The sequence below is a fragment of the Rutilus rutilus genome (assembly GCF_951802725.1).
Source record: "Rutilus rutilus genome assembly, chromosome: 11".
In the NCBI taxonomy this organism is placed as follows: domain Eukaryota; kingdom Metazoa; phylum Chordata; class Actinopteri; order Cypriniformes; family Leuciscidae; genus Rutilus; species Rutilus rutilus.
Window position 1 is genome coordinate 38,228,045 of NC_140216.1, and position 26,493 is coordinate 38,254,537.

The 26,493-nt window shown below is 38.2% G+C and overlaps 1 protein-coding gene across 1 annotated transcript; it reads left to right on the forward strand.

Moving 5' to 3' along the window:
• The first annotated feature begins 344 nt into the window (after positions 1–344).
• On the forward strand, positions 345–24,275 carry LOC311299914 (NACHT, LRR and PYD domains-containing protein 3-like). Its single transcript, XM_084423864.1, has 10 exons — positions 345–629; positions 11,971–12,053; positions 13,619–13,723; positions 13,834–13,938; positions 14,183–14,299; positions 17,493–19,256; positions 20,117–20,290; positions 20,616–20,789; positions 22,333–22,506; positions 23,747–24,275. The coding sequence occupies exons 2-10, from the start codon at positions 12,004–12,006 to the stop codon at positions 23,922–23,924; spliced, it is 2,841 nt and encodes a 946-aa protein (XP_084279990.1). The 5' UTR covers positions 345–629; positions 11,971–12,003; the 3' UTR covers positions 23,925–24,275.
• The last annotated feature ends 2,218 nt before the right edge of the window (positions 24,276–26,493 follow it).

The following is a 26,493-nucleotide window of genomic DNA, read 5'->3' on the forward strand; positions in this document are numbered from 1 at the left end:
TCTTCATAACTTATTACCTTTTGGTTTACCTCTTTGGGAATGAGAAATTTGTACCAGTCGCACTGAGACATTTCAAATGATACTAAACATGTATAATACTGTATGATAATTATTCACATTAAATCATATAGATTTTTGGGTGAATTTCAGGTGATCTCAGCATGAAAGAGAGAGAGTGGGGAAAGTGGGAAAGACATGTTAGGATGATTCAGAGGTGAGACGCGTCTCGAATGGTGATGACAAGAGTGAGTTCAAATGTTAATTTCTTTTGTTTTCTCAGAGAGTTCTCTCTTCCAGTTCTACCAGTTTTTCTGATAATCAAAACTAGTCTCTCTCTCTCTCTCATAAACAAAGCGTTTAAGAACTGGAGGGTGTGCTGTATATTTCTCTTCAAACGGGTTTGGCGACTTTTGCTAGCAGAAGTGAAAGAATTTTCAGAGTTTTGCTGTGTGCCATTTTACACCAGGACGTAAGAAGATTCTTTAAATCGGGAAAAAAGTCTTTAATAGTATATATTCAAGATTTTTGTTCTGGTTGACGATCAGGAATTTCGGTGGTTGGAATCACTCGATGGGAAACCATGAACATGTTGGAAACCTGTGGTAAACAACAGTAACATTTTAATCAAGGTGAGTGAGCATTAGTCAGGTGAGCTGTATTTGAGTTACTTCCTCATTAACTTGGCTTTTTGTTGGACATATGTCTATATATAAATTACATTTTAAAGATTGGTTGGGGAACATTAGCCAACATTTAATCACCCCGATGTACTAAAAACAAAAACCATAAGGTTACCGACAAAATACAAAATTATTATTTTTTTGCTTCATGTCTTAAAATTCAATACAATTTATGTAATTTCAGTCTAAATTATATATTGTTACATTGTCAGGTATAAAGAGAGCTACAACCTTCCTTGCCTGGTTGGCTGGGTTGAAATAATTAAAAAATAAAAACAGACATTAGTTTTAATTAATTGTCAAATATTCGATCTGTAATTATTATTAGAAAAATAAAATACTATTCGAATTTTACTACGTTGCTTTGCTGGCCGTTAATGCAGTAAATCCATGATAAATCCCAAGCACTAACTCACAGTTATAATTAGACCTGATATCACGCGAGACTTCCTAACGCGGCGGCCGGTGGCCCGCCGGCTCAAAGTTGCAAGTGCGGATTTTCCGCTCACGGGCACCAGGGGGGTGCGAAACGACCACCATTCAACCCGAAATAAGTAATATAACCATTCCAATGACTCCGAAGCTGTTCAGTTAAGGTAAAAAAGTTACTTAGTTCACCTTTAAAGAAAACTTACAAGTATACAGTATAAAACTATTAAACTAGTAGTTTACTGAGAGAATACTTCAAAGTGTACTTTCATAAACAAAACAAAATTACTGCTAAATAGTAAACTACTAGTAGTACACATGCAGTAGCCTACAAATGAGAAACGTTGTGAACTTGTGCACTTAAAGTTTACTTCCGTTACACTTATAGTAGGCTACACTTAAATGTATGTTCCCTTTCAAGGGAACTCGAGCTGCGTCGAGACGCGGTGGGAACGCTCTGCGTGATTGCGTCGTGAAGCACGTGTATAATCAGTCCAATGGAAAGACGAGACGTCATAGGCGGGTGACGTCATCGATCAGGAAGCTATAAAGCACCCCTGAAAACAGACCGCGACAGCTTCTGTGCCTTCAGCAAGCGATCTGTGTATTCTGTTCTTGTCATATTTATTGTTGTCTGTCAAGTTGCAATATATATATATTATGGCAAAAGAGAGCAAGCAAGCATTGTGTTGTTCCCTGCCCGCGTTATATCACGGGTGGGGACACACACTCCAGAGTAAAAGCTTTGTGTTGCTTGTTTGGGAGTGGAGCATGCCAACAGTCAGTTCTCGAGGGGGCTGACTGTGAGCATTGCGAGAAGCTGTCCGTGAGGACGCTCCGCTCCCGCCGGCCGTTCTTCGAGGAGGACGGTTCGGTGCGCGCGCCCCGAGGCGCGGGTCCCGCTGCTGCCGAGGCACGGCGTCGACGCGCATCTTGGGGATCGCAAATGGTTCTTACAAACACCTGTTAGATCCAGTGTTTTATCTCGGGGAGAAGCACGCTCTGCGGTTTCTCCTCCCCGGGATGAGGCATTCATCCTGCGATTTCCAGTTCCGAGGAATTGGTATCGTTAGTGTGTTTTAAAAAAAAAAAAAAAAAAAAAAAAAAAAATTAAGGCAGATGTTTTTGAGTTTTCATAATAAATAAATAAGTGAGCTCATAACTCTGTTGAATAAAGAGGAGCTTATAAAGGAGGTTTTATCCTGTGCTGTTGCTAAGTTAAATATTTCTGGCCAGCCAAACATATATGAGAGTGAAAATATAAGGAAAACTCTATATCTCAGCCTCCTCGTCGGGGAGTGCCGTTTTTTCCCTATCTCCACACTGAGGTGTCGAGATCGTGGAATAAACCGGTTTCTATTTGTGTTTATCCCTAAACTTCTACTATAGTAATGTTATGGGTATAAAGTATCATGGTATGACAGTGCCTCGGGTTAAAGAGACGCTTGCGAGCTATCTCTCTCCCGGGTCGTCATCATAACCCCGATGTTACCCACCAGCCATCATAAATATTAGATAAATATTATTAGGTAGGTAAAGTATATAAGGACATGGATGAATGCGAGGATGTAACAGCACTGACGCTATTCGAGAATTGCGTCGTGCAACAGATAAACTATACCGGGGAGCAGGGCCGGCTCTAGGTTATTTGGTGCCCAAGGCGAGAGTGCGACCCCCCCCCCCCACCCCCCCCTTTTTACGCTGTAAAAAAATATTGTTATGAGACATTTTAATTGTTTATTAATAAACAAGTGTTTCTGTGTCAGCTGCAAAGATGAAGTTGACAATAGTGACTCGCGATCTTCGCAGTAGTGAACGCGCCGGAGAAAAATGCATTTCTTACGGATTACATAGCCTAGTTTTATTTAGTTTTTAATGGTTCTGTTTAAAAGTAGAAATTTCAAGCTTTCTGTAGATAACAGATATAGGATATTTCTAATTTGTTTAGGTCTGTGAGGCGAGTAGGCTAGCCTACGCTACCTATAGCCTACGTGGAGTTTCAGTTCATGTATGATAGCTTAAGCTCCAGCCTGAACGTGTTGTGATTATACAAAATAATGAAACATGGATTAAAATTAAGATAAAATTAATACAAAACGAAATTCGTTTTAAAGAGAGGCTTTGTGCTTTCTGTTTGATGTCTCTGTGAAAGTTTTAAAAGTATTTTAGTGCCGCAGAGCGGTTGCGTCCTTAATGGAGAACGAACGGTCACATAACATGTTTTTTTTCCTCATAAATGCGAACACGAAATAAAATACAAAATACTTTTTAAAAAAGACAAACCAGCAATAAAAAATAAAATAAAAAAAAGATGGATTTATAGCTTTTGAAAAAATATGGATGGATTTATAGCGTTTTGAAAAAAATACGAAAAAAGACTTTTACCCCATCATTTAAAGCGCTAAAACCAGCTGTCAGATGTTTTCGCGCCACTCCCGGTTGCTGAGCAACGCGCGTGAGTTTGACAGCTGTCAGAGTGACTATTACTTTCATAATACGATACATACATTTAATTAACTTTTGTTTTTTTTTATTCTGCAATTTTGCGCCCCGTCCAGCAGATGGCGCCCCAGGCGGCCGCCTGTGTCACCCGTCGAGGGACGGTTTCGAGAAATCGTTTCTTCTCGGCGTCCTCTGGGTGGCGACTCTCTGAGGAGGGTCGCAGCGCTGTCAGTTCGGTTGTTTCCTGCTGGTGGCCACGGAGTGATATATATTTATATGTATATATATATATATATATATATATATATATATATATATATATATATATATATATATATGTATGTATGTATAGTTTTTTCTGATGTAAAGAGAAATTAAAATATGTCTGTTCTTCTGGACGCTCCGCTTTCAAAAAAACGAAGAAATAACTCTTCAGCGGCGTTTCAGAGGTTTCTTCCTCACCGATCTAATGTTCCTGAGACTGCTGGGCGGGAGCAGTCTCAGCCTACTAAAGCTCCTCGCAGCATAGAGTGCGGCAAAACAGAGATTCGCCATTCGGGTTCATCCACAATCGAAGGTGACTTGGGTGGCGGTCGCAGTCTAGCCAGTTAGAGATATGCAAGATCTGAGGACTGTTTTATCTCTAAAATATCTTGGAAGAAGAAGCCCTGACGCCGAGGCTGCAGGCTTCTGAGGGTGGTCCCCTCCGGGGTAGGGACGGTTTTGAGAAATCGTTTCTCCTCGGCGCCCTCTGGGGTGCGACTCTCTGAGGAGGGTCGCAATGTTGCCAGTTCGGTTTTCCTGCCGGTTCGCCGTTTCAGGATACCGAGGTGTCAGCATCCCCAAACGATCCTCCGAGGAGGGGCGTAGAGCGGTCAGTTCGGTTGTTCCCTGCCGGTTCGCCGCTTCAGGGCACCAAAGTGACTGTTCAACCAAATCCAGAGGCCAGTCTTGAGAGACTGGTTCCCCTATTAGAATTTCTGGCAGCGTGGAAACTACTGCCATATATTTCTCAGTGGGTCCTGCACACTATAGAAAAGGGCTTCAGAATTCAGTTTGGTTCTCGTCCGCCCAGATTTCTAGAGGTCCTCCCCACAGTGGTGGACCCCGAGCAGGCTCTGGTTATGGAGCAGGAAGTACTGACACTTCTGCAAAAGGAGCTATAGAAGGGGTTCCTCCTCCCATCAGACAGTCAGGGTTTTACAGCCATTACTTCATTGTTCCGAAAGAGGATGAGGGGTTGCGTCCTATTCTAGACCTGCGTCAATGAAACAACAGGCTTCAGAATCTCAAGTTCAAAGTATGCTTACGCTATATATGATTGTGTCACAGTCTCAGTCCGAGGACTTGTTTGTCACAATAGACTTGAAGGACGTGTACTTCCATGTATCTATCCATCCTCATCACAGGAGGTTCCTGAGGTTTGCTTTCGGGGGCGAAGCATACCAGTATCAGGTTCTTCCCTTCGGCCTAGGTTTATCACCCCGCACCTTTACAAAATGTGTGGATGCAGCTCTGGCTCCTCTGAGACTCCAGGGCATTCACGTATTGAATTATCTCGACAATTGGTTGATTTTAGCTCAGTCCGAGCAGATGGCAGTTCGGCATCGAGATGTCGTTCTGTCTCTATTAAAGAGGTTGGGGTTGTGGCTCAACGCCAAGAAGAGTGTGCTCCTCCCAGCTCAGAGGACCACTTTTCCGGGTGTTTTATCTCACAGCCATAAAGGGGGTAAAACTAGGCCAGTCACTCACTGTGAAACAGTTTCAGAGACTGTTGGGGCTCATGGCAGCTGCGTCCAACGTATCTCTTTTGGCCTTCTGTACATGAGACCTCTGCAGTGGTGGCTCAGGACCAAGGGGTTTTCTCCGAGGGGAAATCCGTTTCGCATGATCAAGGTCACGCGGCGATGCCTTCGTGCCTTGGTCATGTGGAAGAAACCTTGGTTCCTCACCCAGGGCCCAGTGCTGGGGGCTTCTTATCGACGCGTATGCTTTCGACGGATGCTTCCCTCACGGGATGGGGGGCGGTCATGAGTGGCCGCTCGGCGAAAGGTCTTTGGGACCATCAACATTCTTGGCACATAAATCGGCTAGAAATGATGGCAGTATTTCGAGCTCTCAAATACTTCCTGCCAGACCTGAGAGGTCACCATGTGCTTGTCCTTCTGGACAACGCACTGATGGTCTCGTATATCAGAGCAGATATCCTGTTGAGGCAGGGGCTGAGGCCCGGGGAATGGAGACTTCACCCCGAGGTGGTGGAGCTCCTTTGGGAGAACTTCGGTCAAGACTCAAATCTACTTTTCGCATCGTTTTATACAACGCATTGCTCTACGTGGTTCTCCCTGACGCGTCCAGCTCTGCTTGAACTGGATGCAACGTATTAGGTGTGGTTGAGGCTTCACCTGTACGCATTTCCCAATATCTTTGCTCCCGGGAGTTACACTCATCTAGAGTTATGGATACTGTGGGCTCGGTCTCTGAGGGGGCCCAGCTCATAGATTCAGGTCTCTCGACTGAGGTCGTGGAGACCATACTCCAGTCTAGAGCTCCCTCCACGAGAAGACTGAATATGCATTGAAATGGAAACTGTTCTCTGCCTGGTGCGGAGAACGCCTTCTGAATCTTGCTATCTGCCCTATGGTACAGTACTTGATTTCTGCAATGAATGTTTCTTTGCTGGGTTATCTCTGAGGAGAGATCCTTATTTCATCTTCTCCGTGGTACATGAGGCTGAGGCCTGCACGTACTTGGATTTGCACCTGGTATGGTGGTAGTCTTTCCTCACCCCTTGCCAGTTTGGATTCCTAGGTCCCTATTAAATTTGTGGGTCTTTTGTGCTGCAGGCCTTCTGTCCTCCACCTTAATACCCCAGATCAGGAAAAACTTAATCTGTTATGCCCTGTCCGGGCTTTGGATGCTTATGTCCACAGAGCTCCCTGTGGCGTATATATAAGAGCAATTATTTGTCTGCTTCGGGTTACCTAAGTTGGGTTGCCCTGCATCTAAACAGATAATGAGCAAGTGAGTAGTTGAGGCTATCTCACTTGCTTATGAAGCGGCCGGACAGCCTTCACCTTTGGCTGTCCCGGCCCATTCTACCAGGAGTATGGCGGCCTCTAAGGCTTTATTATCAGGAGTTTCACTCTATGACATCTGTAATGCGGCAGGCTGGTCCTCACCGCATACATTTGTTAGATTTATAACTTGGACCTAGGCTCCACTCCAGGGTCTAGGGTGCTTGTTTCCTAGTGTGCGCATGGTCTTCATACAGAACAGGCATTTGTCATATGGCGTCGTGGGTATAGGGTTCCCACCGCGTCTCGACGCAGCTCGAGTTCCCTTGAAAGGGAACGTCTCAGGTTACGTATGTAACCCTGGTTCCCTGAGAGGGAACGAGACGCTGCGTCGCCTTGCCATACTCCCTGCATGCCTGTGATCGACTTGCTTCGGCTTTTCAGAAGCTGTCGCGGTCTGTTTTCAGGGGTGCTTTATAGCTTCCTGGTCGATGACGTCACCCGCCTATGACGTCTCGTCTTTCCATTGGACTGATTATACACGTGCTTCACGACGCAATCACGCAGAGCGTTCCCACCGCGTCTCGACGCAGCGTCTCGACGCAGCGTCTCGTTCCCTCTCAGGGAACCAGGGTTACATACGTAACCTGAGACGTTTTTATATACTAAAAAAGTGGGCCAATTTAGTCCCAAGCAGTATTTAAATATTACACTTACAAGTATAATTTTAGTACATTGACATTAGGATACTTTCTACATAAAGTATAAAACATAGGCCTACTTGAACATTACTTTATGATTAAGGATTATCAAAACTAGTGAGATAACTAGTGTCTCTCTCTCTCATAAACAAAGTGTTTAAGAACTGGAGGATGTGCTGGGTATTTCTCTTCAAACGGGTTTGGCGACTTTTGCTGCCAGAAGTGAAAGAATTTTCAGTGTTTTGCTGTGTGCCATTTTACACCAAGACGTAATAAGATTTTTTAAATCGGAAAAAAAGTCTTTAATAGTATATATTAAAAAACAAATCTGGTTGCCGATGCAGGAATTTCAATGGTTGGAATCACTCGATGGGAAACCATTAACATGTTTGAAACCTGTGGTAAACTACTTGTGAGTGAGCATTAGTCGGGTGAGCTGCATTTGAGTTACTTCCTCATTAACTTAGGTAACCATGAACTGCTTTCTTGAAGTATTTAAAAGAAAAAGTAAACATGAAGTTCTTAAAGAAATGTGGCTTTTTGTTGTGACATATAGGTACATAAATTATATTTTAAAGATCTGTTGGGGACAATTAGCCTATATTTAATCACCCCGATGTTCTAAAAACAATAAGGTAACCGACAAAATTTTAAATTAGGGTGGTTGACGTGAACTCAAATCCAAAGTGGAAAAAAAAATATTTCTAAAATGTATGTCAAATGTCTTATAATTATATTGCTTAATATGTGAATAACTCAAAACTAAATGTGTCCCTTTCTAATTCCTTATTTATTTAGCATTTTATTAACTTTTTTGTGTGGTAGTCCCAAATATTGTCCACCGGTGTGACAACATTTTTTATGTTAATATTTAATTCAGAGATTGTGTGACAGATAAGACAAAAATGCACAATCCTTATCAATTTGTCCTTATTACATTCCCACATCAAAAGTAACCAATAAAAATTCACAATCATGTTATTATCCCACTATAAGATGTACACATAGGGACTTTACCCAAACGCCTGGATTATATTCAATATAATTAGTATAAAACCTAATGAAGCTTCAATCCATCCTTATATGTGCATAGTGATGATATCATTATTATACTATTCAACACCTTTTACATAAATTTGTGCATTTAAAGGCCTTTTCCACTTATAATTCAGTTTGTCACACCAGAGGACATTTCGTCACACCATTGGACAACAAAAAGTACCGGTATGCCCCTGTTTTGTACAAAGTCACATTTATTATTTCTTGTTCAAATAATTTAAAAAAATCATTAAAATAAAGTTACAACTTCAAGTTCAAATGTGTTTTGTACAATAAAGTCAGAAGAAAGAAGAATAAACGATGCGCGTGGAATCTGCCTAACAAACATCGATTTCATTGGCCTTTTTATGCAGTGGTATTACGCAACAAGGAAGTGTATACAAACTGGATACCACTGTTTTCAGCGGAATCTGAGAAATGCGGCAAACAAGACCGCACCTCTCTATCATTAACAGTTTTTAAGATAATTACACATATGTAAAAGTATGCAATTTTGGGCGGTATCGCCTAATCTGTCCCCATAACATTTATATTCATATCCCATTGAAATGTGCGATCTCAAGAGCTTAAAACCATAGACAGTATATAAACTGGACACAGCGACCCTATTGGATTCAACGGAGACAAGTGAAGTCAATTAGAAGCTCTCACTTCCTGGCGGTCGAGTGTACTGCGCAGACTCACACTGAGCTTGACGACGTAGATGTGACGTGAGCAACCCGTCTGTCTTCTAGTAGCTGTGCCGAGAGAAATCTGAATCATTCCCTTCCAAAACTTGCAGAGACGAAGAGTGTAAGTAGGAGCTGTCCATGAGCTAGGAGCAGGAGAAACTTTTGCTAAGTATTCTGATTAATTATTTTGTCATTTTGCCTCCACGTCCCCCCGATTGCCCGCGAGCTTCTCCTCCTGTCCATACGGTAATTCTCTACTGTGCGACAGAGAGTTGCGTGGTTATGACGCAATCGTTAGCCTATTTTTACAAAAACTGCATCTACGGGGCCATAGTGTAAGATACAAGGGGCCGTAACGTAAGATACAAGGGGCCGTAACGTAAGATACAAGGGGCCGTAACGTAAGATACAAGGGGCCGTAACGTAAGATACAAGGGGCCGTAACGTAAGATACAAGGGGCCGTAACGTAAGATACAAGGGGCCGTAACGTAAGATACAAGGGGCCATAACGTAAGATACAAGGGGCCATAATGTAAGATACAAGGTAATGGAGCCATTTATACATTTTCGTGTTTCTTTAGTAATAAATAATGGACAAATGGAGTCTTTAAACGCCTCAGATGTAAAGTTATTCGCTGTCAAAGTGACACCAAAATGAATGGGAGTCAATGGAATGCTAACAGCAGGTGATGGTCTGCTAATCAATGGCGGCGCCCGGGAGAAGCTTCAATATTTTATGAAACCCTGCCCTCCTGCTTAAAACAACTAACTGAGCTAGCGATGACTCTCCTCTTCCTGATTCGCATCAGCTATGAAATCAGCATGATATGATTAGTTTCTAAAGCTGTCAATCATCTCACGTGAACCAACCAGACCATAAGGCTGTTCTAAAGCAATGACGCTGTCTGTGTATAGTTCCTTATTCTGAGCTACAAACACAACTAAACACATCTTTTCATCTGATTCAAGAAGCTAATAAATGCAGGATTCAAATATATCTGTTTTGTGTGTGTGATTTCTGTCCGATTTTGGTTATTTTATAGGAACAAAGAATGTTTACGTCCACTGGTGTGACAGCCATTTCCACCAGTGTGACGCTGATTTCATGTCACACTATAGGACAGTGCTGTCACACCAGTGGACATTTTCAAGATCAAGGCCAGTTTGCAGCCTAGTTATATGAGAGACAGTCTTCAATTCTGACTAACAGTGTTAAGGTTTACATTATTTTCAATAGTCAATCAATATAAATTGATGAAAATTTTCAGATCAATACTTAGATTATGTCACACCAAAGGACTGCATAATGGATCCCATTTCCAACAGTGCAAGTAAATAGCAATATTATGAAAATATTTGAAACAGGACTCACCTTGTGGGCAGTCCATGTACTCCAGTGAGGTCTACTGTACTTCCTGGATGAAGAAGGGCCCCTCTCAGTAATAGGGTGCCCAAATTAATGCCTGTTTTATATCTACAGAATGGCGTCACACCAGGTGGACACCAGTTTTGCGGACAAAATGTAATGCGTCACAATTATTTTAAATGGGGACCTTATGATTTATAACCTTTAGTTTCATTAAGTTAACACCGCTATAACATCTATTCAAGTATTTTAATGTATTTGGACTTATTTTTAATTTAATTACGGTAGTTTTAAGATAAGCAACGCTACCCCGGACAGTCACGCCAGTGGACAAATGTCATGTTTAAAACTAAATATTTACATATTTGAATTATAATACTCATTAATTACAGATGTATTAGTTCTGGAAGATTAAACTGTATATAACAACAGATATTTTAATTAAATATTATATATTTTTATTTATATTTGTCACCATGAACACAAAAATGTAGCGTCACGTCAACCACCCATTAACATATTTAGATAGGGAGTGTTGAAATGTAATCTGATATTTATTTATTTATTTTTTGCTTCATGTCTTAAACGTAGACATAATTTAGGTAATTTCAGTCTAAATTATATATTCTCTGACATTGTCAGGTACAAAGAGAGCTACAACCTTCCTCGCCAGGGTGAAGGTAACATCAGGTGAGCTGGGTTGAAACAAACATCTGTTTTAATTTTGTACATGCATTTATTTTGTTCATCAAATTTACTGAAATATTTAATTTCAGAAAATAAAAATAAATAATTTTAAATAAATAAACAGCCCTTATCTTGCATTTATTACTTTCATTTGAAGCATTTTAATTAAAACAAATACAATACATTTAGTCTTTTTTAAGCAGCAAACAATTTGGGAAAAATATTAAAGTAAGTTACAGTTTAAATTGTAATTAGAAGTGTAATACTTTTGTCTGTCAGTTTGTCTGAAACAGTATTTCTGACTCGATACTAAACCCTCAACGTAGACGCGGAAAGAAAATAAGTAGGTTATAGGCCTATTTGGATAACCAAAACAAGTATGTGTTCACTTTTGTAAAGTTGTGTAAAAGTCTGAAAAGTCTCACGCTTTGATATAATTGATGTAATTAAGATGATGTTACAATAGGCTACCCCATAGGGGTTTTAAGGTTGTGAAAAGTCTTCTAAACATTCATCGTTTTTAAAGCAATTTTTACAGGGTTGCAGAAACATTAGCACTAGTATTATCGTTTGATCACATGCCCTTGTGAGAAGTTAAACATTAAAAACATTAATATCACGTCAGACCTTCTGTCTCAGTCACTTTAAAGTAATGCGTTCACCACTAACATACTTAGTGGAACAAAAGAGGGATAGCAAGACAATTTGAGACTTCAATGTTATTTTTATATTTCTTCATAATACAGTTTTTTCCATCTACAAAATTAAGAAATAAAAAATAACTTGTCTTGAAGTTGAAGTTTGGTATGATGATTTTTGTAGTCCAAAACTGTTTGTCACGTTTTGTTTAGATAAATGTTTTGGTATACTATTGTTCACTGTTCCGTAAAATATTTTAAATTGTTTTTGTATGTCAGTGTGACTGCAGCTCCATGAAGATTTGACGAATCATGGAGGAAAAAGAAACATTCAGCGATGGAGATTCTTCTTCAGGATGCAGGTATAGGCTACATCAAAGTCTTCATATGATTATTATGTTATAGACAATGTTGCATTGTATGCCACATAACAGAGTAGTTCTGGTTGTTTGCAATGGTTAAGGTGTTCTGAGTGGCCTTCTCATATTCTTATGCTGATATAGCTAGGATCCAGAGTGTCTCTGTACACTGGGTAACATTATCCTTATTACAGTTTTTCTCAGTCACTTTGGTGCATTTCTCACATCACTATTTACATTTGCACAACAGTTAGTTCAACCTCCACAACATTTAGTCATTTGTGCACATCATAGTAGCAGTTTCTCATTCCTTCCAACAAATTGCAAATGCTTTTGGACATGCATCTATTGCTTTCATACAACTCTCTGCTGTTTTATAACATTATCATATGCTTATGTCATGTCAGTCAAAATGAACTATACTTGTGAATGCTGAATAGTCATTCCATATAAAAGTAATAGTCCTCATTTCATTGCTTGAGTCATTACATACAAAAATGTTGAACTAATTGTCAAAATCTGTCAAAAAAGCAAGACCGTTTCTCTTTTTCTGATTGCAAGAGATGATATTTGCTGTGATGTAGATGAAATTATGTGGCCAGACAGAGAGGAACGTCTGGATGTGCATGAATGATTACAGTACTATGTATGTTGTATGTTCAGTTCCAATATGTACTGCAATATTGTTTACAGTTGTGCACAGCTCTACCCAACACTGTGAAAAAAATTCTAGTGACTGATAACATCTAAATTTTTCAATTAGTCAGATGTATTATTTCTCATTGAGCCAATGTTACTGTAACAGACTATTGCAACAAGAATTGCACTTGGGCCAATTTACTGTAAAAATTTAGATGTGACTAGTCACTAGAAAATTTTGACTTGGAGAGGTTAGAAATTTCTTACAGTGAAAGGGAGTTTATGTTTGTTGTAAATAAGGGTGTATTTTTTCTTTTGCACAATGCTGTGAACAAATTTAGAATTGCAAAGAGCATATGCAGTAAAAATGTGAAACATACATATTCAGTGTCTTGTACTCAGTTACCTCACTAAATACAGTAATGTGTAACTTTACTGTATTTTTCAAATGGCTGTGCAAATAGTATATAGTGCTGTCTTGAGCATTTACAGGTAGTGTCTCCAAGATCTGACTTTTTTGCATTGGAAAGCATTTACAGAGTAAACTGTCATAATGAAAACATGACAAAGCCATTTGACTATCTTGTTCATAAACGATGGTGTCAGGACTTTTCATATTGATGACACTGACACTTTCATTGACGTGAATACTTGCTTTTGAGGAATGAGCTATCCATTTTGAACAAGTGACACGCTTTTGCAGGTTATCAACTATGTGTTGCAGTTTGTACTAACTGTTTTGAGAACTGCATTAACTGTTGTGCAAATGTAAATAGTGATGTGAGAAATGCACCAAAGCAACTGAGAAAAACTGTAAGAAATTAACAATTTTCAACCTTTCTCCATGTGAGGTTTATGTGCATGTAATCAACTACATGAATTCTTGTCTCTATTCTATTATCTTTGTTCTATTAAATTTAATTTCACAGTGAGAGATCAAACTCACCAGAGTCCAGTTGTGTTTCCCTGAAGAGTGACCAGCCTATGGACAAGCCAGCAACATTTAAGGAAAAACACACATCAACTGATCTGAGGTACAACATTTCTTTCTAGATAGATACTCTACATGAGGTTTATTTACATGTAAAATGAAAAATTCTTCTCTAAAATTCTTGTCTCTGTTCTATTAATGTCATTTCCATAGGCAAAGATCAAACTCACTGGAGTCCAGCTGTGTGTCCATGAAGAGTGACCAGTCTATGGACAACATAGTACAATTTAAGGAAAGACACACATCAACTGATCTCAGGTACAACATTTATATATAGATAGATAGATAGACAGATAGATAGATAGATAGATAGATAGATAGATAGATAGATAGATAGATAGATAGATAGATAGATAGATAGATAGATAGATAGATAGATAGATAGATAGATAGATAGATAGATAGATAGATTATTTATGTAAGGATGATCTACATGTGAAATCAAACATTTTAATTCTTGTCTCTATTTTATTATCTCTATTCTTTTGTCTCTATTTTAAAGCCGATTCTACATTGAGAGATCAAACCCACCAGAGTCCAGCTGTGTGTCCATGAAGAGTGACCAGTCTATGGACAACATAGTACAATTTAAGGGAAGACACACATCAACTGATCTCAGGTACAGCATTTATAGATAGATATAAAGAAACTATCTAGATCCACTTTGCGTCGTGGCCGCATTACCACCACAGGTGTGCATTATTTTTCTAATAATTCAACGGCCCGTTGTCAATTATTCCTTACTTAAACCATGGAAAGATGTCAGCTTATGAACAATGTGATGTTACATTGACATCAAGAAAGTTATCCAGTGATCATAGTTTATTAGTAAGCCAGAGAAAAGAAAACTAGAGAGGATAATTTTGCTAAAATATTTGCACTATATTATATATAGTTGTAGCCAGAGATGGGCATAAATACATGGAAATGTATTTAAAATACAAATACAAAATACTCTGTGAAAAAATGTATTTAAATACAAATACAGTATTTTGTATTTTGAAAATACACAAAATACATGTGAAATTGGCCATCCAGTGCAGGTATAGGTCACAGTGAATGAAGAAACTACATAGGCCTACTGACTTTTCATTCCTAACCTCATCTCTGCACTCTCTGTCATTCTTTCTTTCTGGCAATTACAAATAAAGGTATGCAAAATAGCAGCCATTTATATACTTATTTCTGGTTACAATATAGGCTATTACTTGTGGTGAACACTATTAAAAAATTCATACTATATGTAAAACTGTGGGAACCTTTTCTGCTATCTAGCAAAGCATATGGATGGGCTATATGACCAAAATCTCAAAATCTTTTTTTTTTTTTTTTTTGCAGGTAGTCCAATGCTTTTTAAGTAATTTTATGTTTATTTTATGTAAAGTTTATGTGTTTCTATAAGTTTATTAAAATTAGAAAGTGTATCTAAAATTTAATATTAGAATTAATTTAGATTCATTTGACACTATTATGTACAATAAAACTAAAAGCTGAAGATTTTTGTGGTGTATCATTCATCATCAGTGTTTGTTTTTCCACTCCAACATTCCAATAATTCCTACCCACTAAAAGCTGCACGGATGAATTTGCCTACCCTATAGGCCCATCTATGTAAATGATTTAGAAAAAGTTCCATCAATTCACACTTTATATCATCACTATAATATATAGTGTCATATCACCCAGCCCTAACATGCAGTAATGCTTTAAACACATTTGACAAGCTAGTTGATAAAAATCAACAACCGGTCAAGACTGATTGGCTAACGCTATTTTCCCACTTGTCTGTGCTCTTTTATTCTTTCATGTTAACTGAAGTGAATAATGCACTATTTTAACTTTAATCAACAAGTAGAATTTATCATGACATTCTCACCTTATTCCGAAAATATCGAGCCCGGAGCCCTCTCCTCAGAAAGCACACCAAATGTGCATTTATTTTATCTGACTTATTTGTAAGTGTGAACTTGTGAAATCTCAATTCTCCAGCGGCAGTCATCTTTGTTGTAAAGGAATTCAAACCCAAGCGCTCTTTGGTGACGTTGATGATTACGTTACTGTTGATCATCTGTCCATCATCATATAAAGCCCGCCCTGACAATTTGATTGGTCCGAACAGCTCTGGTTCGAGCATAATAGCTCCACAACGGATCAAGTCCAGACCGAACTTCCCGACCTAAAAAATGTGTGGGCGGGGCTAAAATCAGCTGGCATCCAGGCTAATATAGTTGTATTTTAACCTGACCTAATATGTTATCTGTCCAGCGGTAACTTTATCAGGAAGTTTAATTTATATGCGTGGGTTCATTAAACCTGTTTTATGTGCAATTTAAATGTTTGTATACAATAAAATTAAATAAAAAGGATTATTATTATTATGTTGGAATCTGTAAGGGTGGATTTCCTACTGGGGTACATAATAATAATAATAATACATTTTATTTGTATTGCACTTTACACGTGAAGAACACATCTCAAAGTGCTACAGGTGCACAGGTAAAAACACTGAACATAAAAACAGTCAAAAACAGCAAGAAACAAAATGATATTAAGAAAATGCAATACAAAATAAGTATTCCGCACACTCTGAGGTGCCTCAACTTAAATGGAAGTATTAGAATAAATCTAAATTATATAGGTTACAACAGGTCTAAAGTCACACGGTCTAAAAGGCGCATTTGACTTTATTCTCTTTTAAACCACTAGATGCACAAATTCAGCTCAGCACTTTTTTTCATAAACGCTTTTGATGATGGACATGGAAATTTGGCTGATCCTTGACTTGATCGCGGCAAAGTTGATTCTGTGCTAATTTGATCTAATATTTTATGTTTTTAAAATCTTTTAGATTTATGGAGCAATTGAGAATTGCTAAAATTATTAAATATATTTTGAGACAAAAGTCTCAAGAATCTTTTAGTTTTTAAAATAATTTTGTTTCTGTATTTTTAAAATGAAAATTTTGATGACAGTATATTTATTGAACAAACATTATTTAAATGTTTAAATATTATATTAAACATTACATTTATTTTAAATAAACTGGGGTAAAAACTTTGTAACAGGTAAAGCAAATGTCTTTGGTCATTTTCAAATATCTTTTGATTATTTTCAATCTTACAGAAATAAATATAACTTGAATTTGAAACTTTAGTTAATACCTTTTCAATTCTGGTAATATCCTGTAGGAGCACAGTAATGTGAAAGTCATGTGACCAATGCAAGAAGGGGAGTGCCATTAATTTAGTGGGGTGAAGACACCTGAGTGTGTGTATGTGTTAGTATGGAATAATAGGTGTGAGTGCTGCTGGAGCACATATTGTGTTGACCGTGCAAACCCGTACAAAATTAAATAAGATGCAAGCTGCAAGGATTGGCATCTCATAGAAGTTATTCCTGCACTCCTTAAGCAGTTTTACATTTTTTCAACATTTGCTCTTAAAAATAAATTAGTAAATGCTGAAATTAACTAAAATAAACGTTGTAGAAGTATAGCTTGTAGTTTGTTCATTATTACTAGTTAACTAATGTTAACAAATTAAACAAGTGTTACCATGTACCTAAAATATTTCCAAAATGAATTCATAGACAAATTGAAAACCGAATCAAATCATGAAATCGATATCAGTGCTCATGGATGCAGCTCTAATGGCTTGTGCAAATGACCAAATAACAGCCAAGCTGATATTATGAAAACACCACTGTTGCTTGTGTAATATTGTGTAATTATTTGATTGACCAGTGTTAATTTATTTTACAACCACATTTTCTTTAATTTGTTGTAATTTTTTTCTATTATTTTATTCTTTCAGTCATGGCTCTCGACTGGCCCAAAGCAGATTCAAATCAAATCTGCTGAAGAAGTTTCAGTGTCTGTATGAAGGAACAGCAAAGCAGGGAAACCCAACACTCCTGAATGAGATCTACACAGAGCTCTACATCACAGAGAGTGAAAGTGGAGAGATCAATAATGAGCATGAGGTGAGACAGATTGAGACTCAATCCAGGAGAGCAGCAACAGAGGACACACCGATCAAATGCAATGACATCTTTAGACCTTTACCTGGACAAGACAAACCCATCAGAACTGTGCTGACAAAGGGAGTTGCTGGCATTGGAAAAACAGTCTCTGTGCAGAAGTTCATTGTGGACTGGGCCGAAGGGAAAGAGAATCAGGACGTCCAGCTCATATTTCCACTTCCTTTCAGAGAGCTCAACTTGATGAAGGACAAAACACTCAGTCTTTCAGATCTTCTTCATGTGTTTTTCCCTGAAACAAAAGAAATGGAAATATCCAGTGATAAATATAAAGTGTTGTTCATCTTTGATGGTCTGGATGAGTGTCGCCTGTCTCTGAACTTTAAGAGCGAAGTGAAACTGTGTGATATATCTGAATCAGCCTCAGTGGACGAGCTGCTGATGAACCTCATTGAGGGGAATCTGCTTCCCTCTGCTCTCATCTGGATCACCTCCAGACCAGCAGCAGCGGATTTCGTCCCCTCTGAGTGTGTCCATCGAGTGACTGAGGTACGAGGCTTCAGTGACACACAGAAGGAGGAATACTTCAGGAAGAGAATCAGTGATCAGAGTCTGGCCAATACAATCATTACACACCTGAAGGCATCAAGGAGCCTCTACATCATGTGCCACATCCCGGTCTTCTGCTGGATCTCAGCCACTGTCCTAGAGGAGATGTTGAGTCAAGCAGAGAGAGGAGAGATTCCCAGGACTCTCACTCAAATGTACACAGAATTCCTGATCATTCAGACCAACATCAAACATGAGAAGGACTATGAGAATGAAATGAAAGATGGAGACATTATTGTCAAACTGGGGAAACTGGCTTTCCAGCAGCTTGTGAAAGGCAACCTGATCTTCTATGAGGAAGACCTGAGCGAGTGTGGCATTGATGTGACAGAAGCATCAGTGTATTCAGGATTGTGCACTCAGATCTTCAGAGAGGAGTTGGGCTTGTATCAGGGGAAAGTCTTCTGCTTTGTTCATCTGAGCATCCAGGAACATCTAGCAGCTCTTTATGCTCATCTCTCTTTTACAAAGAAGAAAAGAAATGTGTTTGACAAAACCAAACAAAGTCTGTCATCTAAGGTTGTGAACTGGAAGAAAATTGCATTAGCTGAGCTGCATCACACAGCTGTGGATGAGGCTTTACAGAGTGAGAATGGACATCTGGACCTTTTCCTGCGTTTTCTTCTGGGTCTCTCAGAACTACTCCCACAGACTGGAAGATGCTCCTACAACAAAAAGGAAACAGTTCAGCTCATCAAACAGAAGATCAGGAAGAATCGCTCTCCAGCGAGATCCATAAATCTGTTCCACTGTCTGAATGAACTGGGTGATGATTCTCTGATGCAGGAGATCCAAGATTATCTGAAATCTGGAAAAATAGGAAGACACAAACTCTCCTCTTCACAGTGGTCAGCTCTGGTTTATGTGTTGCTGACATCAGAGCAGAAGATGGATGAGTTTGTTCTAAAACGGTTTATTAAAGCACAAAATAAAGCAGATGAAGTTCTTCAGAAGCTGCTGCCGGTGGTTAAAGAATCCAGATCAGTTCAGTAAGTAACACTGACAACAATCACTACACTGATAAAAGATGATCGCATTTATGATTTTAGCATCTGCTTTCTTACAAAAGGGGGTAATTTTCCAAAAAATACTGTCAGTGATCAGGAGAATGTGTGTGTGTGTGAGAGAGAGCGAGAGAGAGAGAGAGTCATCCAGTGACACCTGCAGGGCTGAATTGGGCTTGCAGCCACTGAACCAGAAGAGATGTGTTCATTCTGGCATCACCTCCATCAGTCTGAACCTGATTCAGTCCATTATAAAGCCCTCCTTGCCTATGAAACCTTACCAGAATCTCATCCTCTAAACTCACTAGCTCTTCAACTAGTACATGAAACTCAATTCCTGATTTACTACAGCTTTAAAACTATTATTAAAGAAATTGACAAAAATCTAAAAGACACTCATGATGAATAACTAAAAACACATTTTGACCTCCAAAATAAACTCCAATGTTACGCTACCCTAAAAAGAACCACTAAATTGGCAAATTATCTATTAATCAAACAATTTAAAGACGAATCCTATCGAAATACAGATTAAGTGACCATGATCTAGAAATAAAGAGAGGAAGACGAAACAAACATGGACAGAGAGAGAGCAGGGGATCTGTAAACACTGTGATCTACAGCAAATAGAGGATGAGAAACCCTTTCTACTCATCTGTCCTAAATATCAAAATGTAAGAGAAATACTTGAAGATGATAGCATAGCTGCAAAATATGTTCAAACCATTCACAATGTTAGAGATGGTTTCTAGAGGGACCATACAAATTTTATGTATTTATAGTTATAACATTTTTATTATTATTGCAACTGGTGTCAGATCATTCATGTAATTTAATCTCTACAGGCTGAGTTATTGTGGAGTCACAGATGAAGGTTTTGCTGCTCTGACTTCAGCTCTGAGATCAAACCCCTCACACCTGAGAGAACTGGATCTGTCTGGAAATAAACTAGGAACATCAGGAGTGAATCTGCTTTCTGATGTACTGACGGATTTTCAATGTAAAATGGAGATACTGAGGTAAGAATATAAAAAAGTCTTAACATCCTCATTCTCTTTCTACTGAGATTAATGAATTGCTATACAATAAAATTAAACAAAAAATAAATCAACTAAAATGTGGCCTGTTTGATAACTGAAGTTGATGATGTTTTAATTGTCATTGTGTTTTTATGATGATTTTGAAATGAACCTCCTTAAGCACCACGTATAAGCGGATCTTACTTTAGACTGGACCTGTTAATCGTGTTGTGGATTAAGTTTCTCTTTCTGACTGTGAAGCTCCTGCTTATCTGAGTTGTAGATCTTGAACTGAGAGACTGAAGAGTGTCATTGTTCTCTACAGGTTGAAGGATTTTGGAGTGACAGATGAAGGTTGTGGTGCTCTGACTTCAGCTCTGAGATCAAACCCCTCACACCTGAGAGAACTGGATCTGTCTGGAAATAAACTAGGAACATCAGGAGTGAATCTGCTCTCTGATGTACTGAAGGATCCTCACTGTAAACTGGAGATACTGAGGTAAATCATCTATCTGAAAGAACACACTGATACTCACAAATAGTTCATAGTTAGTATAGGATCATCTTTAAGAGTTTTATCCACATGTGAGTAAATATACCAAGTGTAAAAATAAGATGCTAGCAAATCTCTGTGTTTCTAAAACACCTCACACAAACAACACAGGTGAGTCTCATTATTCCTTAGAGATGTTGTGAAGGTGACAATAAGCTGTTTTGCAAACACATGTGGTTTGTGGGTTTGAACATTGTTTCTCAGTTCTAGATGGTCTATATATGGCTAAATATTATTTTTTCTGTCCATTTAGATATCAATTCTCTTTGACTTATCAGAAAAATAAAGTTGTGTATCATTGCAGTATAGTGTATATAAGTGGAGACCGACTGTACATTATACTGCTTATAACAAGGCTGCTTGTCAAATAAATCAGGAGTGTCAAACCCAATGTCTGCCATGCCACATCAGGGAAGTGTGGACCCTTAAAAAGTCTGACCAAAATGTAAGACCAATTTCCCTGGTCATCATTTTCAGAAATGCATCTACTTCATACTACTATACATTTTTATAAACACTTTATGCTCTGAAAGCAATATTGCAGATATACTAAACATTTTTTAAAAGATTCAATGTTAACAGTCTTATTCAATGAGAAGAAAAATGAGAAAAAGCTAGCACAGCTACATAGGAAATCTGGAGCCTGAGTCAACAGGCAATCAAAAATATGAATATACAAAAAATAATTATATGTGATATTTTCTAATTCATATCTAACACAAGTTTTTCAGTATGTTTTTTTTTTTTTCAAATGTGGTGACGATTTTGCAGTGCCCGCATAAAAAAATGATAGATTCTGACATTGTGATTAATATTGAAATGAAGCTCCTCAAGCACCGATGTATAAGCGGGTCTCACTTAGACTGGAGCTGTTAATTGTTTTTTTCAAGCTAAACTAACAGGCTCTTGCTCTGTGGAGAAAGCTGAGTAGTAGGCTAACCATCATGGCGGAAGGTAGTTTTGAAGATGATATGGCAGAAGGGGATTTTGAAGATCTGGTGCGCGAATCTGATGCTCATGGCTACCTGTAAGAGCCGCAATACAGCGTGGAACAGTTGCGGATGATGGAGGAACAAGAGGTGGCCGGAGCAGCTGCTGCATTAATTTATCAACTCGTCACGGAGACTCACAATAAAACACCGTCTTTTCAGTTTCGAGTCAACTAGAAGCCTAGTTGTATCATTTCTTCTGATAATACCCTATAACCGGTAGCCGTGGCTTGGGAGTGTCCTCGTAGGGCAGCGAAGCAAGTGCATTCTGAGAGTTGTTGTCTTTCATCCACATAAGCCAAAAAAAATTTTTTTTTGTGGATTTTCTCAGTCTAGAAGGCTCCAACTTCTACTACATAAATGGCCCAATTTAAATACACTTTCATCTTTCCAGCGGTGAAATATCCCTTTTAAGTCTCTCTTTCTGATTGTGAAGTTCCTGCTTATCTGAGCTGTAGATCCTGAACTGAGAGACTGAAGAGTGTCATTTTTCTCTACAGGTTGATTGATTGTGGAGTGACAGATGAAGGCTGTGCTGCTCTGGCTTCAGCTCTGAGATCAAACCCCTCACACCTGAGAGAACTGGATCTGTCTGGAAATAAACTAGGAGTGTCAGGAGTGAATCTGCTCTCTGATGTGCTGAAAGATCCTTACTGTAAACTGGAGACACTGAGGTAAATCATCTCTCTAAGAGTCTCAAACACTGGAGCTCACAAAGAAATATTCAAAAAAAGTTTATAGTTGTAGCAGTTCTAACATGGATGTAGAATCCAACTGTAGTTTTATCCATCTGTAGAGAGAAAGCAATATTACAGATAAATTATATATTATACAATTTACACATGTATTACACAATTCTTTTTGTGGGACACACATTTTCCAAACTCAGGCTACAAGAAATGAGATGGAAATGTGACAGTCAAACTCAGTGGAATGAAATGATCTCATGGGACACATGAAATGTATATATTTAAAAAAAAAAATTAACTTATTCTTATTTTATTCTTAAACATCATTTTATTATTTTATTCTTAAATAGTTATTTTATTCTATTTTTAAGTATCTGTCTTGTCTCTGTTTATCCGTCTGTACAGTGGAAGCTTCTGTCACCAAGACAAATTCCTTTTATGTATAATCATACTTGGCAATAAAGCTCTTTCTGATTCTGATTCTGAAATTAAGTGGATGGCAGGATTTGAGTTTTACACCTGTGAAATAAATAATAAATGGACATGAAACATTGATTTGATGTTAACAATCTTGAAGTATTACCAAGAAATATTGGTAACACTTTACAATAAGGTTCATTAGTTAACATTAGTTAACTACATTAGTTAACATGAACTTATAATGAACTGCACTTCTTCAGCATTTATTAATAGTTGTTCATGTTAATATCAAAGTTTACTAATACATTATTAAAATCAAGAGTTGTATTTTAATATTAGATAGTGTACTGTGAACTAACATGAACAAACAATGAACTGCTGTATTTTTATTAACTAACATTAACAAAGATTAATAAATACAGTAACAAAGTTAGTTTATGTTAGTTAATACATTAATGTTAACAAATGAACCTTATTGTAAAGTGGTATCGAAATATTTAAAACTAGAACCGCTAAATAGGAAATCTGGAGCCAACAGTCATTAAAAATATTAATATAGAATAATTAACATGTACAATATTTTCTGATTCATATAGTTTCAGTATATATTTTTCAGCATTTTTTTCATAAAAGTCAGATGTGTTGAGGATTTTGTGGTACTCTTGAAGAAACTTGACATTTATTGTAATTCATATTGAAGAACATGTGTTGTGGATTAAGTCTCTCTTTCTGATTGTGGAGCTCCTGCTTATCTGAGTTGTAGATCCTGAACTGAGAGACTGAAGAGTGTCATTGTTCTCTACAGGTTGAGCTATTGTGGAGTGACAGATGAAGGTTGTGCTGCTCTGGCTTCAGCTCTGAGATCAAACCCCTCACACCTGAGAGAACTGGATCTGACTGGAAATAATCTAGGAGTGTCAGGAGTGAAGCTGTTTTCCGATCTAAAGGATGATCCACAATATGAACTGAAGACACTTTTGTGAGCAGAAGTGTGAGCACGGAATGTAGGTTTAAGAGTTTTTTAGGTGAGAATGTAGTTGTTTAGACATCAAATATGTGATCCATCTATAAACATAGCGCCTATTTGAACATTTGTTTAAACTCTTTCGGTGAAATGTGCTTCAGATCGTCAGATCGTTCCTGTACCCGCCGAGAACAGCTTTACCTCAAACAGTCCTTTGGGAATTTGCTGCTGACTCTCATGTAGATTGTGGTTAAACATGAGGTATAATTCGTATAATATAATAATAAGACACAACTGACAAATGCATTGACTAGCACTGTCATGGGAAATTCCATTAACCATTAAAAGGATACTGAGACGTCCTCAACGTACATTCAAACTGATTTTTTATTATGGATATTTATAATTAGTAACAGGCTTTAACATCTGTTAAAACTGTCAACTTGAGATTTGAATCCAAGGCGGAAGTCGTTTTTTTAAAACAATGGGTCTCATTCACTAAGCATGCGCGCACACACAAATTTGTGTGTGAAATGTGCATACGAACGATTTTAGGAACAAATCACGATTCACCAAAAATGTTGTAATAAAATTTATTCTAAATTTATGAAAAAATATAGCAACAACAGAAACCACATGTATGCAAAAAGCACTTACTCTGCACACCTTATAATCGTGTTTAGAAGTTATATTTTATCCTAACTCGACAGTAATTATATTGAAGTATGTTGCATTAATTGTATTATATAATCCATATATAAAATTATTAGATAATACAATATAATTTCATCTTAAATACATTCCATCATATAGAGTTAAAGAGTAAAAAATGCTGCGTTATAGGTTTCAGCTGTGATTTCTCTGAATAACGCAGATATACGTGTCTGTATAAAAGGTGTTTATTGTGAGAACTGGTGAGAATGGCACACATTGCATTGCTCGTCTGCAAACAGCAGCAAGTTTGACGAGAGGGACGAAAGGCTGTAAGGAAACATATGCGGGAAAGGCCTTATATGGAGATGGTTTGGGCGTGTTTTATGCAAATGCTAACCTCATACACACGGCCGATCATTTAAAATACTCCAAATTCACTAACATCAAATTGATGTTAAGAACAAATTCATGTGCGTACAAACGTGTACAAATACGAAATAATCGACACAATTATTAATAAATGAGACCCACTGTCTTGTTGTTTCTTCTTTATTTACAAACTTGTGCCATCTAACTGTTGTATTAAAGCAATGTCACAGTCATGTGAAATGGCTCTATATCAGCAAGTCTGTGATTGCCTGCGGCCTCGTCCCAATGGTGTAATCACAGCCGTGCTAATATACAGCCATATTTCACTCCTTGTGTGATATTGCTCATTTAAGCTGTTGTGACGCTAAGAGGATTTTAAATGAAGTTCAAAACATACGTTAGAATGAATGAGGCATTTATATAGCGCTTTCATATGTACTACAGTACACCCAAAGCGCTTTACAATCATATCAGGGAATCTCTCCTCAACCACCACCAGTGTGCAGCATCCACTTGGATGATGCGACGGCAGCCACAGTACAACGGCGCCAGTGCGCTCACCACACACCGGATATAGGTGGAGAGAGGAGAGAGAGTGATAGAGCCAATTCAATGTAAGGGGATTATTAGGAGGCCATGATTGGTAAGGGCCAATGGGTGGAATGTGGCCAGGACACCGGGGTTACACCCCTACTCTTTACGAGAAATGCCATGGGATTTTTAATGACCACAGAGAGTCAGGACCTCGGTTTAACGTCTCATCCGAAGGACGAGACGTTAAACCGTTCAGGAGGAGGCTAAACATTCAGGAGGAGGCTAAACATTCAGTCCTGTCAATCATCATTACAAGCGTACTATATAAGCAGCAGACACCACGTCGTCTCATTGACAAATTCTTCCGGCAGCCCTCCTCCTCCCCTTCTTCTCCAGTAAATTATATCTATCCTCATATGCGCAATTCCATCATAGGGGGGTTTTAACTCGGAGCTCAAGCCTTCTCCAAGGACAGCAAGCCAAGTTAGTTTACTATTAACCTTTAAGGCTAAATGGGCAGGCGAACTCATTATTATGGATAAGAGTCAAAGGTCAAATCCTGAATGGTTAAAAGGGCTTTTACAGATGTGTCCACTGTAGTTGACACCATGAATCACAGGGTTATTTTATTATCTCACTAATAGTGCATAGCATTTGACTGAGGTGTTCTAAAATGGATCATGGGGTAATATCATACACATTTGACTGTCTGTGTTTTGTTTGCAGTTTTTAGATGTTAGTCTGACCTTCTCTTGATCAGCTGATGGTGAATAAGTAGCCACTACAGACACAAACTCATAATGATCATCACACACAGATGTATTTTTGTAACTTTACAGAATCATCCAATCCTTGATCCAAAGTCAAACAGGAAACATTTAGTTTATTTTTACACTTATACTGGTACACCATTTTACATGATAATATAGTTTGTAACAATCTGTGCTTATTCTATACAAAATATTTCATTCCAACACAAGGGTTAAAATTTGTATATTAATGATTCATTACTTGATGACTCATGAGTCATG